This window comes from Vombatus ursinus, unplaced genomic scaffold (assembly GCF_900497805.2).
Source record: "Vombatus ursinus unplaced genomic scaffold, bare-nosed wombat genome assembly UNPS02014801.1, whole genome shotgun sequence".
Taxonomy (NCBI): Eukaryota; Metazoa; Chordata; class Mammalia; order Diprotodontia; family Vombatidae; genus Vombatus; species Vombatus ursinus.
Genome location: NW_020954579.1, coordinates 14,937,793 through 14,954,610, shown reverse-complemented (window position 1 = coordinate 14,954,610; position 16,818 = coordinate 14,937,793). Strand labels below are relative to the sequence as shown.

At 50.4% G+C, this 16,818-nt stretch overlaps 2 protein-coding genes across 13 annotated transcripts in view; one reads left to right on the top strand and one right to left on the bottom strand.

The window, feature by feature from the left end:
* MYO15B (myosin XVB) overlaps positions 1-3,131 on the top strand; it is a 26,970-nt gene extending 23,839 nt beyond the window's left edge. The window contains exons 32-41 of the mRNA XM_027873388.1: positions 19-59; positions 178-272; positions 399-476; positions 560-656; positions 867-1,012; positions 1,207-1,328; positions 1,545-1,675; positions 2,087-2,220; positions 2,445-2,579; positions 2,705-3,131. Of these exons, the coding sequence (XP_027729189.1) occupies positions 19-59; positions 178-272; positions 399-476; positions 560-656; positions 867-1,012; positions 1,207-1,328; positions 1,545-1,675; positions 2,087-2,220; positions 2,445-2,579; positions 2,705-2,761 (1,036 nt within the window). The 3' untranslated portion in view covers positions 2,762-3,131. The remainder of the gene's footprint in view (positions 1-18; positions 60-177; positions 273-398; positions 477-559; positions 657-866; positions 1,013-1,206; positions 1,329-1,544; positions 1,676-2,086; positions 2,221-2,444; positions 2,580-2,704) is intronic.
* A 65-nt stretch (positions 3,132-3,196) lies between these two features.
* RECQL5 (RecQ like helicase 5) overlaps positions 3,197-16,818 on the bottom strand; it is a 35,290-nt gene continuing 21,668 nt past the window's right edge. For 4 of the 12 annotated variants that reach the window (XM_027873333.1, XM_027873334.1, XM_027873332.1 and 1 more), the window contains exons 9-20: positions 9,049-9,267; positions 8,625-8,742; positions 7,942-7,978; positions 7,743-7,822; positions 7,563-7,636; positions 6,740-6,833; positions 6,288-6,416; positions 5,303-5,838; positions 4,973-5,048; positions 4,452-4,703; positions 4,072-4,141; positions 3,197-3,982 (exon numbers count right to left, since the gene is read on the bottom strand). In XM_027873333.1, the coding sequence (XP_027729134.1) occupies positions 3,879-3,982; positions 4,072-4,141; positions 4,452-4,703; positions 4,973-5,048; positions 5,303-5,838; positions 6,288-6,416; positions 6,740-6,833; positions 7,563-7,636; positions 7,743-7,822; positions 7,942-7,978; positions 8,625-8,742; positions 9,049-9,267 (1,789 nt within the window). In that variant the 3' untranslated portion in view covers positions 3,197-3,878. The other 8 variants (XM_027873336.1, XM_027873337.1, XM_027873339.1 and 5 more) reach the window with 8 other exon arrangements.

Sequence of the window (16,818 nt, the reverse complement as noted above, 5' to 3'; positions counted from 1 at the left end):
ATGCTGCCCTCAATCAAGGTACCTCACTGGGGCTGTGGTGGGGGGAGAGAAGGGATGCGGTAAAGGAGATGGTGGAAAAAAACCAAAACAACAAAGTGCCAGAGGAGACCTTCTTTGGTGGGGAGAAGACAAGAGGTAGTTTATGATCTCAGTCTTGACTTCCCCATCTCTACACAGAGCTGGCCCAGAAATGCCAAGAACATTTACGACACACAGTCAAATATGGAGGTCGCCAGCACCTGCCCACCATAGGCGAGATGAAAGCCTTTCTGGTACTTGGGCTGGGAGGGAGATCATTTTGCGTGTCCTCTGTGGGAGAGGAAGGGGCCTAGGGTCACTGTCCCTGTAGGTTTGCCTAATCACTGCTATTTGTCTCACTCTGTAATTTTCCTTGGCAGAAGGGGCAGACAATCCGACCAGTGTCGCTCCACCTGCCTGGAGGTATGGAATACAAGACTGTCATCCAGACCTTTACAGTGAGTCCCAGGAAGTTAGCAATGGAAATTGTGGGGAGTGGAGCCCTTTCCCCTCTTCACTTATGACCTCACCCACACACTAGGTGGTGGCAGAAGTGCTGGAGGAGACATGTAGACAGATGGGCATCAGAGAGCCCTTGGAGATGCAAGAGTTTGCCATCCTCCTCTTCAAGGGAAAAGGTGAGGCGGGGACAAGTCCTTCTCAAGGGAGATCTGGAGGTGACATGGAAGGAGCAGCAAAAGGGTGCCTTTGTGTGGATGCTGGGAAGACTCGATCCCAAGCTTTAAGCAAGGGGAGCGGTAGCTTTGAGATGAGCGCTGCACTGTTTGCATGAAGGGCTCTGGCAGAGGAAGGCCAGGCTGTGAGCATCTCTGGACCATCTTTGGCAGGTGTGCTGGTGAGGCCTCTGTACCGCAACGAGTACCTCAACAATGTGATGCGGGAAACTGATGTGGAGTTGCATAGCCGCCGGCTCACCTGGGACACCCCACTGCATTACGATAACGAAGTCTATATCAGCACACACTACAGCCAGGTCAGCCCCTGGCCCGATCCTAAGGCAAACCCACCTCTGGTCCTCCCTGAGCCAGGGGGAAATGGATGGCGAGGGAGGAGTAGGGATGGATGAGAACTGGAAGGAGAGGTAAAGGGATGAGTTTGGGTGCCAGGAAGTCATGAGGAGCGGGTGCTTCGGGATCTGGCTCTTCCTCATTTACCCTATCCCCTCAGGTACATCGGGATTACTTGCAGGGAAAGCTGCTGATTCACACCCAATCCCAAGCTGAAGCTGTACTAGCTCCTTTGGCGGCCCTGCAGCACCTGAGCAGAGAGATCGGCTACCCGCCTTCTGAGTAGGAGCCCCAAAGTGCAAGGGGTGGGCCTATTTCCAGCAGGGGTGCCATACCCAATGCCAGCCTCTCCTTCCATACTCTATGAGTCCACCTTTCCCATCACTTATCTTTAAGCCTCCCGTCTCGTCTGCTCCATGCCCTCCAACACTTTAAGGTCTAGACATATTTGGTCTGGTATTCAGGCAGGGCCGGTCTCAACACCCACATGTCTCTTAGGCAGGATCTGCTGAGATACGTCCCACAGCCACTACAGCAGCAGGTAAATTTGAAGATCTTGGGGAATTTGGTGAAGAGCCAGTTGGCCTTGAAGAGATACAGCCGCAGAGCAGCACATATCAACTTCATTGGTGAGCTACCTTCTTTGGGGGGGATGCCAATAAACAGTAGGGGTTTCAAGAAGGAATGGGAACAGGATGGTGCTAGCGATGAACAGGCTGAGGGAACTGTGGAGGAACCCACCAGATTCACCTCGGTTCTTCCCCTCATCCTATACTTGGCCCTGCTTACAAGTCTGCTGGGATAGACTATGGGTTCCTAGTCACCCACTCTCCCCACCCAATGATATTCTCTACCCATCCTACCACATGGGCCCAGGGGTCATATTCTGGCTCACAAACTCTTTCAAAGCAATTTTCCTTCTATGCTCTTTATCCTCAGGCTCCATTGCAAGTAGGTGGAGCAGGCATCAGCAATGTTTGAACAGTGATACAATTCACTGACATGTTCGTTAATCCCCCATCCTTGTTGTTTGCCTACAGAGGCTATGAAACACCTTCCTCTCTTTGGATATATTGTGTATGGCATACTGCGGACGAGTGAGCCTATGATAGTCACCCCCTGCTTGCTGGGCCTCAACCACCAACACCTCATCTTGGTGGATCCTAGTTCTCAGGTGGGTCTGATTCTCCTTCCCTTCCCACCCCCAAATTTTCTCAGGTCTTCCCTCACATCACCCATAAAACTGCCCTCCACTCCTGGGCTCTTGCCTGTCAAATCCTTCTTCATCTTGCTACCCTGATCTCCACAAAGATCTAGAGAATAACAGCTCTTCCTGGCCTGCCATGCCATTCCCAGAGTGAATCACTCCTTCTTCCCCACGTCCTCCCCCCACCACAGGAACAATGCTACTCCATCCCTCTGAAGGACGTACAGAAACTACGTCAGCTCAGTCCCCTGGACAATACCCCAGGGTTGGAGCTGTACTATGGGTCTTCTGCCAGCCCCCAAACCATCTGGTTCGAGTTGCCCCAGGTGAGAGCCCTCTGATAGTCATCCTGCTGTCAGGAGGACAGCGAACAAGTCAATGATCCATCTCCACCCTCAGCCCAGACCCACCCAGAAGCGAGCCCCCACTAACATCCACTTTGCTCTGACAGGCCCAGGAGTTACGGCACACCCTCATCTTCTTAATGGAGCACAGTACCTCTACTTAGCCTGGCCCAGTTCATTCCAAGTTGAAAGGGGTAGGAGTGGGGAGACAAGGACTGTCTCCTCACCGCTCCTCCACACTCCTGCCCTCAGCAATCTCCTCTTACTGGCGAGCTGACACTTCTTGGTGTTCCAGCCCCTGCTCTAAGCTGAGGCAGAAGAGAACGGCCTAGGCATGAGGATGACACCTTCCTCGGTGGCTGGGGCTGAGCTGCAGGCAGGAATTGAGCCGCATGTGTTCAGCTCAAGCAGCTAAATCCTGTACGCTCTTTGTGCCATCAGGGAGCAGGACCTACTTCCCATTCATCCTCACCCAGGTCCAGCCCCAGGCCTGGTGTGGACAGATGCACAGAAAATAAAACCTCAAACAATCAAGGTGTCTTGTCAATATGAATGAGAGGAGTAGAACCAAGAACAGCCTGGAGTCTGGGGAACAGAACTGAGCCTGATCAGAATAAAGACTTTTATTCCAGTTTGTAAACATTGGCCATCCTGGCCCTAGCGGATGGGTCTGGGACAAGTATGGCTTCTGAGAAGTCCCAGGGTCTCATACATGTACCCTGGAGGCCAAGTTGGTAGATACAGCTTCAGAGGGAGGTGGAGGATATGAACGTAAGAATGTGGGAACACCAGACAGTGATACCACCAACATATTAAAAAGTGCAGAGCAGAGGCACCCTCCAAATTCCTTCCTCCTCCCGCAGGAAGCCCTCAGAGATAGCCCCATCTTCCAGGGAGTCAACCAATAAAGCCCAGCCACAAGAATGAGGAAGCAGCAATTACGTATGAGGCCTGCAGCTTTATGGAGGGTATGGGCTGAGCTCTAGCCCTGACCCTGAGCGATGGAGGTATTCATGACAGCCCCCCTGGAAGAAGGGCAAGCTCTTCCCTAGCAGCAGTAGCTGCAGCAGGATTCCCATCCTGATTCTGCCCCCAACCCCAATTCTCCAAAGCCATGAGCCCATGGCACACAGCTAGTGTCCCTTAAGCTGGCCTGGCATGGGGCTGAAGTAAAGTCACTGGAGGCTTCTCAGGGCAGGAGCCAGGAAATGGCCTGTGCTCTCAGCAGACACTGTGACATCTCCAGTGCTACACTAGTCCTCTCCTCCTCCCCAACATCAGTTATCTCTGACCTGGGTCAGGCAGGTTCAGCCAGTCACTTTCGTTTTCACACCTGGCCCTGCTTTGAAAAAACTGCTTGATGAGCTTCTGGGCCTCTTCTTTCACTGCAAATAGGAGTAAGGAAAAGGCCCTGTTGCCTTCCCTCAAGGCGCTTCCCCTTAGTTTCCCCCAAAGCAAGGTCCAGGGCACTCACCACTCCCCCATGGAGGTGTCTTCTGGGCCAGCAAGTGCGAAAGGTGACGGGCAAACCCCTTAAATAATTCCTGGGAAGTCCGAACACAGAGAAGAAGGTGGTAAGCTTTGTTATCTCCCCAAACCACTTAGCAACTCCTCCTCTGGGGACAGCTCCCTGCATTTAGCCTGGTATGAGGGACAGACCTCAAGGAAGAGTAGCATCCCTTGCCATCCTTGACAATAATATTAATAATGCTAACTACCATGAGCAGGGGGAAGCTGCTCTACCCTCAGTGGCTGACTATTCCCCATCTCCCTGTGCCTCTTGGTCCTAACCCCCAAGTGCTAAAAGGCAATTGAGAATGGGTACTGGGGTAGGAAGGGGCTTACATACCCTACCTTGGAAGCAAACTTGCCATCCTTGTAGAAAGGGGTTAGGTACTTGACTACAATGTCTGCAGCCTCCTTCAGAGAGACACCAGGGGTCTTTGGTCTTGGGTCTAGAAGCCGATTAGGGCCTTGGTTCTCTATACTCTGGTCAAAACTCACTTCTTTTTGGGAAGGGCTGCTGACCTTGGCCTCCGGTGGTATCGAGATGGAGGGTTTGGATGTGGGGCGAGGCCTCTTCTGAGTCTGGTCCTCTGGAATCCCCTGGGCATAACCACAGTGGACTTGTCAACTCTAGGTTCCATTTCCTCACCAGCTAAGAATTAGACCTGAGCTAAGCTTTGCCTTGCTCCTCCAGGGCAGAAGCACAACCAGCTTGGCGGGCCTTAAATTAATTCTAAAGAGTTCAAGCAGACCCATCAAAGACCCTCCAGCAAACTTCTAGCTTGGAATCAAGCGGCAGCTGATCCCTCCCCCCATTCTCCCTGCCTCAGCCTGTCTTTGGTAGAAGAGACTGAGTTCTAGAAAGATACCTGATGGGATCTGGACCGTTTCCGTGGCTGTGTGTCCTCTGGGGGGAAGGGCTGGACTTCAGATTTGACCTTGATACTGTGTGGGGAGGATGGGAAGAAGAAAGTAGGTGTCTTGGTCCTTTCTAGAAGTTCCTCCCTAAACCTCAGCAGCCTCGGTTTAGGGCTAGGTGAAAGTTGCCCTCTCATCCCACCCACTCGAGTAGTTCAAACCCAATCACCGTGAGTAGCTTCCTCTGCTCTTCACTCCTGCTCAGGAAGCGATGCTGAGTCTACTCTTAGTGTTTTTTGGAGGTCTCTAACCCCAGCCTTTGCTGTCCTGAGCCTGCTCACCTCGATTCCAGCCCTTCAGCGGTCTCCGCCCGGCTCAGGGCAGACAAATGCCTTAGGGCTCTGTCCTCCTCCATTATACTCTTTCCCAGGGCTAACTCCGGTTCTTGAGTCCCTTCAGGAGAGGCACCCAAGTCCACTGTTCGCAAGGATGATGGGCCAGGTAGGGGTGGACTCTTTGCCGTCTGGTGGGAGAAGAAGCGGGTAATCTCCTGAGAATTCTTTGCTGCCTTGGCCAGCAACTGCTGCTTCTTGCTGGCCTGAGACTTCATGACAGGCTGTTCCCCAGGGAATCTTTCAGCCTTCTTTTCAGGCAATGGTCCACTTCTCTCAAGGCCTCCTCCAAGAACTCTCTGCTCTGGGAGGGGGTGTGCCTTCTTTTCAGGCTGTGAGGGATCTCTTGGGCCAGCCTGCTCTCTTCCTTCTGGCCTAACAGGTGGCACCTGCTCCTCAGCCAAGGACCTCTGCCAGAGCTCAGCTGCTGTCTGGAAGGGCTCGGAGACTGTCCGGAAGCCAGCTCCTTTCCGCTTAGGTTTGAACTATGTAAAAAAAAATGATGGAGGTGTCTGACCAGATTCCCACCCAACTGCTAGCTGGCCCTACCTGCCTCGGCCCTGTCAGGCTTTTCCCTTCTAGGGGAGAAGGAAACAATATAGAAGGAGGAAGGAAAGAAGGCATCTCTGTGCCATTTCAGAAGCAGAGGCAGTACCTCTTGGAGGAATGGAATCCTTTCCTTACCAGGGCCCAAGAAATTAGGGTTAGAATGTCCCAAGGAGGCAGCTCAGAAGCTGATAAATAAGGTACCTCAGGATGCCTCAACTGAGAATGGGTGATGTCAGGAGAAGGGGATGAATTTTTTCCTTTGTTAGCAAAGCATATGCTGAGAGGTCCTATGGACAAGTCTGTTTCTGGCTTAACACTGTGAAGCCTATGAAAACCAGACATGGCCCCCTTTGCACCTCATTCCCTGCCCCCCCACCCCACTCACTGAATACACTTGAGAGGCTGGTCGGATGTCTTCTTCAGGCAGCACAGCCTGGGCCCTGCAGTTCTGGTCACCACCATCCCCAAAAGGGTAGAGTTTCCCATCATTGGAGGCTTTGTGGATCTCTGCCACCTTGGGGTCAAGAAAGCAGAGCTGAGTAGAGAACACCACAAACCAATCCAATCCTCTTCTTGCAATCAAGGGGCCAAAAAACCCCAGCAGATCTCTCAAGATGCCATCTGGTGAAAAGAGTGGTCTACTTGGGCATTCTGCTCAAGCCCTGGTGCTCACAAGGCAGAGGTGATGTCAGCTGGGAAGAATTAAAGGACAGAGGCCACCTTGTGAGGAAAGGGATCCATCTGTCTGGGGGTCAGGGACCTCGAAGGGAGGCCCAGACCTAAACCAGATATTCTTCCTCTTTCCCAGGGTCCCATTCCCTTCCCTGAAGTGCCTACCTTTTTCAACACACTGGCCTTGTACAGATTGGCCATCTTGGTACTTCGGAATGCCTCATACTCCAGCTCCACTGCACGGGCCTGCTGGTCAATCCTGTGTGTGTGTATGTGTGTGTGGACACGTTAGGGAGGGTTGTGGCCAGCTCCCAAGTCCCCTTATAGCATAAATCCTGTTGGAACACTACCCCAGGACTATGACCAGGAGAGGTCTCTATACAGGCCCCCTCCATCCTGAGCCACGCCCTGCATATGTGTGCAGTAGAGGGTCACTGCTAGTCCTTGAACTTCCTCTATAGACGGCCACTACTGGGTTGTCTATGGGTGAGGTCTCTAAGAGGCCCCCAGGCAAGTGTGGACCAAAGCAGGAGAGGGACAGAGGATGAAGCAAATGTTCTGAATATGGGCTGAGTGAGTCTGGTATCTGGGACAGGCCAAAGGGGCAGGTGAGAACGGGAGATCCCAGGGAGGGCCCCCAGGAGTCTGGGTGTCCTCTGCTTCCTCTCTCTACTCACAGGGCTGGCTCTTTCAAGTAGCCCAACTTTAGTCAAGGCCTCCCCCTAGTGGAGCAATTGGGAAATAAACTTTACTTAGGACATTTTTCACAACTCGGTGGAGGTGGAGACAGCTTCACGGATTGGTGGCTGAGGAATCTGAGCCTGATATGAATGGCTTATTGGGGAGAGAACATGGTTAGGTCCCTGGATACCTCAGACTCAACATTTTTGAACATAAGGCTTTCCTACCCTAACCTCCCTACAAGCTGAATATAAAGCACTACAGGAATAGTACAGGTGGTTATTACTCTTATTGTCATGAACCCTACCTCTCTGCAGTGCAAACTGTTTGTACGTTGTTGCTCAGGGCCTCCTCCAACATCTTCAAACAGTGTTCCCGAGCCTGATACCCAGGAACCAGGGGAAAAGGAGAGTCAGACAACTCCAGGCAGGTGGGCACGGGAGCCCAGAAAGGGCCAGAGGTCAGAGGGGCAGGCATATTTCCTTACCTTCACAGTAAGCCGGGGAATCTTCCTGCTGGAGGCCTCCTTCAGGGGACAGTTATCATCTGGAGAAGGAATGGATGGGTCTGGAGGAAAGAGGCTCTCTTATCACTAACCATGACCCAAGCCCTGTGGTTCCTGGTTCTTCACAGCCTCTCCCCTGAGTTCCCTACTTACCCAGCTCTGAGGCCACTCATACACCCACCTGGGAGGATGAATTCCTCTTTCTTGGGTTCTTTACCCTATGGAAAGACATGGTGAGCAGATCAAGCCCTCCTATACCCTTAGCCTACAAGGGGCAGCTCCTAACCCAGGGACTGAAGAAGGGATGGGAGGTCAGAAGGGCAAGAGGTTTCTCTTCTGGCTAAAGGGCATGCCCTGGGTGACTCAACCCTTTCAATTCTGGAAGGGAGAGAGGGGAAGGGTAGTCCTGATTGGCTGAGTGCCTCTATGCCTGGCTCACTATCTCCCAGGAGCGCCAGCCACACTTCATTTAATTTCTCTTGCCATCTACTTGGCAGCTATCTTGCTACCACAGACATGTCATCCATTCTCCTTTTCTTCCTGTCTAATTTGGAATCAAGCCAATACTATCGTGGTTACTGGAAAGGGTATGTTAATTGGCTCAATGGAGTCAAATGGCTCCATTCACCATCCCTGTAACTTTCTAAACCAAGACGATCTTCCTTTAGTCACTGTTCCTCTATTAGAATGTAAACTCCTTGAAGGCAAGAACTGTATTCTCTTTTTAATATTTATATCTCCAGTGCTTAACACACAGTAAAAATATTACTTCCTTCATTTCAGGGCAGTACCCTGTACTACCAACTTAGGGTGACAAAAGCCAGTTAAGTGGGACCTTTCCCACACCAAACGCCCAATCTTTACCTTTCGAAGGTTCATCTGAGTCCGATAGAAAAGGTTCCATTCTCGCTTTTGCGCTTCATCGTTGCCCTCGGCTCCATCATTGCCCTGGGCTCCATTGCTTCCTGAGTCCTCATCGTATCTGAATGTCAAGCTGGGAGTGAGAATCCCCAGCCCCAAGCTTGCTTCCTCCACCTTCCTCACATGAACCCTGCGTTCATCTGGCAAGGGTTTCCCCATCAAGCCAGTCCAAGGCCCAGGCTACCCACGGCAACGTGAGACTGTAAGTGCTGCCCAGCATGGTCAGTTACTAGATCCAGAAACTAGAGGGTTGGAAGAACCCTGGCCTGGGCCACCAATACCAAGGAAAATGGACGGAGCTCCCTCAAAGCGGGCTAGGATAGTCCCCTTCTCCCTCCACTGCCTGTGGGCTACCAAGCTCCCTTACCTGCCAAAGCCGTCGTATCCCCTCCGGCCACCCTCGTACAGCTCTGAGTCAGAGTCATTCCCACGAGAGCTTCTGATCTGTGTCTTACTCCAGCTGCTGCTGCTCTCCAAGGCATCCAGCTGCTTCCTAACAGTCCCAGGGCTCTTGCAGTGATCACAGCCTTTGGAGCAAGGAGGGGGTGCATCCCCAAAGTACCTGGCAATCGTAGCATGGCGGCACCTGGAACAGGTATCAAAGGTAAAGACTGGGGTGGGGGGGGGGAATCTGAGCTGTACCTTAGCAAGTCAAATGTCCTATTGTGAAAGATATATGTGGCATCTAATGGGAAACCCCCTAAAGAAGGGTCATTTATGCATTTAAAAAATATGTATTTAGTATACAAGCTACTATGAAGGGGAGCAAAGATTAATGAGACGTCACTCCTACCTTGCAAGGATTTGTAATTTTGCACACAGACAGCTCTAATACAAAGCAGTATAAAAGAAATGCCAAGGGACATTTATTTCAATGATGTACCCAGGGAGGAAGGGCTGGCAGCAAAGTGCCAATGTGGAGAGACTTGAGGAACTCAAAGTAGCCCAGCTCTGGAGCTTTCTAGAAACATGTAGCAAGGATACATGCCCAGGGATAACCTGTACCATTTGCATTTTTCAGGAATGTGGGCTCTAAGAGCTTCAGTCCAGTTGCCTGAATTCCTAACAGCTCCCTTTTAGGAAGTCATCTCACTAGGGCAAGGTCCTGAATATGCCATTCCATTAAGTGTCACTCAAAGCAACAGAAACAAGTTAATTCAAAAACAATCAACTGTGTGTGTGTGTGTGTGTGTGTGTTTAGGGAGTTTTGAACAGCTTAGGGGCAGGAAAAAGGGAGCCTTCTGCAGTTCCAGCCCCACCCCTGGACTGCCTCCCTCTCCAAAACCTTTTACCATCTAAGGCCTTGACCTTAAACCCTTTGGCTATCCTGCTGCAAACAGATAAAGGTTTCTTTAACTTCTGGAATAAGGCCCTATTTCCCCAAAGGATCCTCAGATTCTGACTTAGGAATGGGGAGTCAATCTGTGGGACACACGCAGAGGCCTGGGAAAGGGGACACATACCCTGTCTTTGAAAAGAGCCACTGTTGAAGAACATTAATGCACTGTTAGGGGAGCTGGGAACTGGTCCTAACATTCTGGAAAGCAAATGAACTATGCCCCAAAATGTTACTAAACTGTGTATACCCTTTCACCCAGGGATACCACTCTTAGGCCTATCCCCAAGGAGATCAAAGAAAGAGGAAAAGGATCCATATGGACAATACTATTCATTGCAGCTCTTTTTGTGGTGGCAAAGAACAGGAAACTAAGGGCTGCCCACTGACTGAAGAATGGCTGCACAAATTATGACGTAAGAATGTAACAGAATTCTATTGTGCCATAAGAAATGAGAAAAGGTACCATTTAAGAGAATCCTGGGCATTATAAACTGATGCAGAGTGAAATGAGTAAAGCCAGGGGAACAATTCATATAATAATAACAACACTGTAAAGACAGACAACTTTAAAAAATTTCAGAACTCTGATTGATGCAATGATCAATCCGAACTAATGATAAAACCTACTACCCATCTTCTATCAGAGAGACTCTGGGAAGAAAACGAAACATTTGTTTTTTGGATGTGGCCAATGCAGTAATTTTTCTTTCTTTCTTTTCTTTTTTCCAAAGGAGAAAGATGGCAAGGAGAGAAAGCCAATTTTTGTTCATTGAAAAATTTTTTTTTTATAAAAAAGCTGTTGTTGGACTTTAGGAATATAATTCTAGGCTATCACTTTGCTTCCAGACAATATAGTGATGAAGACAAAGAAGGGAGAACAGAGATATACCTGCTAGGCTGCTGCTATGTACCTGGATGTATATATACTCCAGGTCTTTGCCCCATCACAGGTGAGAGCTTTCTGGACAGTGGGGTGACTGTGCTGCTTTCCCTAGATCCTCAGTGGCTGAGCAGTATTTCCACAAAGGCGGCTGTCTCCACCACTCCCATCATCACCGAGCTCTGACTCAGTAGGGTTTTGTATTCAGAAAAAGGGCCCCTTTGACAGCTGGACAGAGTTGGGCCACGTTCAATTCCTCCCTTTACCCTGGGGATTGCTTGGCCTGCCACTGTGGCATGACAGCCAAATGTCAAAAGGCTCCGTCCACTCAGTTCAAAAGGCCTCACCCTTGAGACTGGGGGTGGGTGATGAGGACAAGGAGATAGGAATGTAGGGCAGTGGGCCCCACCAGATACAATGGAAATTTCCTTAGCCCTGCTTACTGAGAGAAAAAACCCCCACAAAAAAACTGGTCTTTTGCTCTTGAATTCAGGGCGAGGGATAAGAAGTCACTGGTGGCTTGGAGAAGCCACTAAGGATTCTAGGCCTGATCTGATAAAACCAAATAGAAAGGCCTCTGCTGGGCACTAATCCCTCTATTATTATGGTTACACACTATGGTAAGCTGCTGTTTCCAGTCAAGCTTCCAAGGAAACTACCCATTTCTCTCCCATTGGAGGGACCTTCTGAATCAACAGTACCACAGCTCTATTTACCCATTTGAATAATCTTAGGGTTAGATGAAAATGTGGAGGTTATATTGTCCAGATTTTCACTCATGTCTTTTAATCCTGAGTGATCAGAAGGGCTAAAAGGAGGTCTTTCCCAGGGATCTGTGAGGATAAACTGCTTTGGAGAAACAAGAAAACAGATTCAGCCTGGGTGGTCTGAGCGATCTGCTTACCCTCCAACCCTCTTACTTTCCTACAAGAGTGGCCTGAAAGGGAGGGTGGTAAGCTGGGGAAAGAAAGTAGAAGGGGGTCTGGCAAGAGATGGAGAACTAAAATCCGTCCCCAGGTGCAGCCTGTTGTCTTGGGTGGCTTACTTCTTTCCCCACCCCCAAATTTAGGTGAAATCCCTTGGGTTATCTTTAGCTAGAGAATTCTAGGAGTTGCCTTGATCTAATCAGAGTAAAGCAGTTCAAGTCAACATCCCGAAATGGGCCGGACCCCAGCCAGACCCCAGAACAGCTCACCACAAAATGGGCAAGGGAAACAGTGAAGGAAAAGAGAGGGAGCTCCTCCCCGCCCCCCCCCAGACAGGCTATGGATCCAAGTAAATGAAATGTAAAATCCAAATTATTTTTCCCAAGCTGTAAGACAAGTTCCCAGCAAGCATGAGATGCCTGCGCTGGGGGAGTAGCCGCCACCAGCTGGCTCTGCCTCCTTCCCTCCCCCTTCCCCTGTAATCTGAAACTTCACATCTCCTGGACAACCAACAACAAAAAAGCCAAGGCAGAGAGAGCAGCTGGTTGTCAGCAGCAGAAAAGAGCTCCTCAGAGTGGATCTGAGGGAAGTGGAACTGGGAGAGAGAAGCCAGAGATGAGGTGAAGACGAGCCGGCAGAAAGAGGCTGGGGACTCTCCTGGGGTAAGGCCAGGCGGGCACGCTTCTCGGTCCTCAAAGGCATGCTGGGGAGAGGCAATTACAACGCAGAGCCGTGAGTTCAGTGGTGCTGACTGCAGGCTGGGGGAGAAAGGTGGTGGCTGGGGGTATGACAAGGTGCCCTTCAGAGAGGGAGAGTACAGGGGGCTGCCAAAGTCTGCTGAGGATCAGTGCTACGGGGACACTCCAGACTATTCGTCTAGTCCCACAAATGGCTCCAACTCCTGGGGCTTAGATGTCTCCTTCTTTTGGCTAACCTCTTGAGTGCTGGCCTGGGAAAAGGTAAAAAGCTTGAAGCACTGCTTGGTGGGGATGACTCCTCCATTTTTCGGCCCCTGCTTTGCTTTGCTAAGGTGCAGACAGGAGCAAGTCCTGGGATCGCCTCAACCTCTGCAGGCCTCAGTTGGGATGCACTGTGGCAGGCAGATGGCTCCAAAGAGAATGTCTGCAAGTTAGTTGAAGCTTCTCTAATATTTAGGAGAGCTCAGTACCAGTAGTGTGGTAAGCAGTCCCAACTGGAAAATCTGGAATGTAACAACCCACTTGATTGCTGGAGCAACCTCTTTCTAAAGGTCCAAAGTGCCCCTATCAACCAGAGCCCTTCCTTTCATTCCCCCAACTAGCGACACTCCTAGCTGGGGCTCCAGGGCTGGCATTCACCAGGCAAGCTCCCCAGGAAGCCAACCCTGCTTGCGGTGCTTAGCTATTCTTCCTCTCTTGTTTTGGCAGCAAGAGTGCCATATAGTCTCTTCCCTCCCCCCACAACCAGCACTCCAATGCCTTAGAGGTACAGTGTTTGGGAGAGAAACCCAACTTTTCTGGCTTACTGCCAGGACTACTTTCTCATCTTGGGTGCCCCACCCTGGACACCACCCCCACCCCACCCCCCGTTCAGTTCTGGAAGATCAAGCCCTGGTTATCTCTGTTGGCACTGGAACTTGAGGACTTCACTCTGGAGCAAGGAGCGACCGGTATCTCGGACAAGGCTGGGGGAGAGAAGGAAGGGGCCTCAGGAACAGCCTGGACATGGGAGATTCAGGCTCTACGATAGTGGCAGCCTGTGATGTACAGGCCTTGAAGTAGCACTCTCAGGCAACACAGAGGAATCTTAGCCTGAGAGCAAATCTCCTGGCTATAAGCCTTAATGAGTAAAGGCTGCATCCTCCCCAAGCCCTAGGAATGAACATACATGCATGCGCGCGCGCACACACACACACACACACACACACACACACACACACACACACACACACACACACACACACCCCCGGTTCTTTTTCCCTCCAAAGCAATTGAGCTGTTTTCCAATAGGAAAGAATAACAACAACAACTAGGGAAAAGTGGAGACCAAGGAAGAGGCCAAGTGTTCTTGGCACTGCTGAGGGAGTGGGATTTAGCCAAGGTTTCTTCCACCAGCAGTTGAGAAGAAAACTCCTGCAGCAATGGGAACCACGTGGCCAACTGAGGAAAACAGAGGCTCAGCCAGGGTTTCAGGAAGCCTGACAGGAAGGGACACGGGGTGCAGATGACAAAAAAGCCATATCTCTCTCCACCAAGATACTGCCACAGGGAAACTTAACTGAATATCTTCCTTGAGGGCTTCTGACTTCCCTGCATAGGGGTGGTTCCTAGTTGTCGAAGCCTGCTCCAAGGGAATCACTGAGACACATAGCCCAGCTCTATCTCCAGAATAGCTCTGAGACAGAGACCTTACTCTTTAGCTTCTAATGCTGTGGGTGCGGAGCTGCTCCTGATTTTCCAGGAGTAGTAATAGAAGGAAATTTTGTCTCTCCCCCATCCTGAAAGACTATTGGAGCAAATGAGTAGGAATAGATAAGAATTCTAGTGTCCACTTCCTATTCCCAAGGCATAGTCAGGCAGCACGTAATGGAGACTGACTATTCTAGCATGTGCCAGGAATCTACACTTTACATAACAACAACAACAATGGCTAGCCTGATGATGAAACCTCAGAGAGCTGAGAGCTCTTTGAGCACTCAATCTCTCACTCATATATATACATGGAGTCTTTGGGAGATGTGTTTGGTTTTGAGTTCTCAGGTTTGCAGAGTAGGAAACTGAGAAAGAAGGAAGCCACTGGACAGAGCAGCAGGCTGCCTGGCCCTGACAGATGTCTCCAAGCTTTCTCCCAAGGCACCCTGTGCCAGGGAGGGATGCTGCCCCAGGGGGCCGTCTCTCTGCCTCCCTGGTTCTCTGTCCCTTGCTTTCCATTTCAGCCAGGGTAACACTGATCTAACACTGGGCAATGGAACAGGAATGACTGTAGGAAGCTGAGCGGAATGGGGACACCTGAAGGACAGAAAAGGCCAAGACAGAGACAGGCTTCTCTCACCACTTTCTCAAGGTGGCACTTGGGAGTCTGGACCACCAGCTTCACAGAAACTCACATTTCAATTGACTTGGCCTTTTTGCTCCTTCATTTTCGCCAGCTCAAGTGTATTTGTGACCAGTACAGAGAGTTTGAAGATGCTGAGACAAAAGGAATTAAGAGAAATGCAGGGTCCTTGGGGTCCTGTAGGTATTTTCTTCCAAAGCTGCAGGATATGAGTGGGACAAAGAATAGATAGAGAGAGAGAGACAGAGAGAGACAGAGAGAGAGAGAGAGAGGCCTGAAACAACTATTTCTGGCAGTTGTGCTAGCAGCTGGGAATACTTAGGGGCTCATTGAGAAGCAGTGATCTGAGCACATGCCACAGATGACAGTCACCTGATGGCTGCCTGTTACACTGGTACGACCAGAGGCCAACAGCATTAGTAACTGTTCTTTAAATAGCCTGTTAGAAACTAGGGACACAAGGACGGATATGGACGGATGCATGAACATACATACACATACATATATATACACACACACACACACACACACACTCTCTCTCTCTCTCTCTGATATCTACTTGGAGGCCCTCTTTCTTTCAGGAGGGCAAGAACAAAGTGAGGGTCACTGATTGGACTCCTTCAGCTTTCTTGCAAATAATGGCTACTACAATTTCCCATTGGTTTCAGCACTCCCATGGCAGCTTACTCTACTTAGCCATGAGCCGGTCAGTCCCATGAGCAGACATCGGTGCCAATAGCTGCTTGGAGCTTCCTACTTTGTGCCCTTAGAGAGAAAGGGGGACTGATTCTACGTCAAAGCAGGAGGTAGGGAGAGAAAGTTTCATGCTCAGAAGGATCTGGGAGGCCAATCTTCACCTCTGCTTTAAGGAAAGTGAAGGAAGTGGTTGTCTTATAGCACCAGTGAGGTAAAGGACCTGCGTCCCCTATGCCCTCAAGAACTTGAGCTACGCTGACCACAGGGGAAGCCCTCTGGAGTTGGCTGCTGTCCATACAGAATTCCTCCTATTGCCCAAAGTGCAGCCCACTTGGCAGGTCTCTTGGCATGGCAATCCAGGCACTTAAAGGCATTTTTGGACATATTCAAAGGCTAGGTTAATGATCATCTCTCCAGGGAGTGGCAATAAAGAGAGAAGAAGCATGAGCAAGGCTGAAGGGGATCCACCATAGGGTATGGCGAAGGGGAAAGGTGGGCAGTCAGCATTTGCTCCCTAAACAGATTACAGCCAGCATAGTCCGTAAGCTCTAATTCATAGCCAAGGACCCTAGAATGAGGGTTTTTGGGGACAAACAAGAAGACCAAGTAGGCTTAATCAATTATGAGGAAGCATGGCTGAGGGAGTGGCATCAGACAACAAGCACCTCAAAGCCACAATCCTACTGAGAGACACTCCAACCCCGTGCCAAACAGAAACGACACAGGCCAAAGAAATAGCAAGGTTTTGGCTCCTGTGGCCAGCTGCTCCTGCTCTATTCTTCTTCTTGGATCAGAGCACATCCTTTGGTGTAATGGGTCTGTGCAGGGTACTGGATTGGGATGGAGCTCTGTTCCCAGGCTCCCAACAGGGTAGCACTGGTCTCCAAACACCCACAGACCTTACTTCAGCTTTCTGGCTGGGCCCTGGAGATCGCCCCAGGCTCCCAGAGGCCACTATGAACAAGAACGAGCTTTAGCTGGTAGGGGTTGGGAGAGGCTAAGCAGCTATTTATCTAAGGGTGTTTTCCTCCATGTCAGACAAGGAAGGAGGACAGGCACTGGTCAAACCAGCCCCTGTAATTGAGGCTTGAACGACTGGAATTCAAACCTCGGTCCCAAGATAGAAGACTTCTTTGTGGCAGCTAGAAGGATAAGATGTCATCTATCCCTTTCTCTTTATGAGAGCACAGACTGTGAGGAAGGATGACAGGTTCTCAGCAATGAGAACAGAAGAGCTGAGAGCTGCTGGAAGGCTGGGCAGAG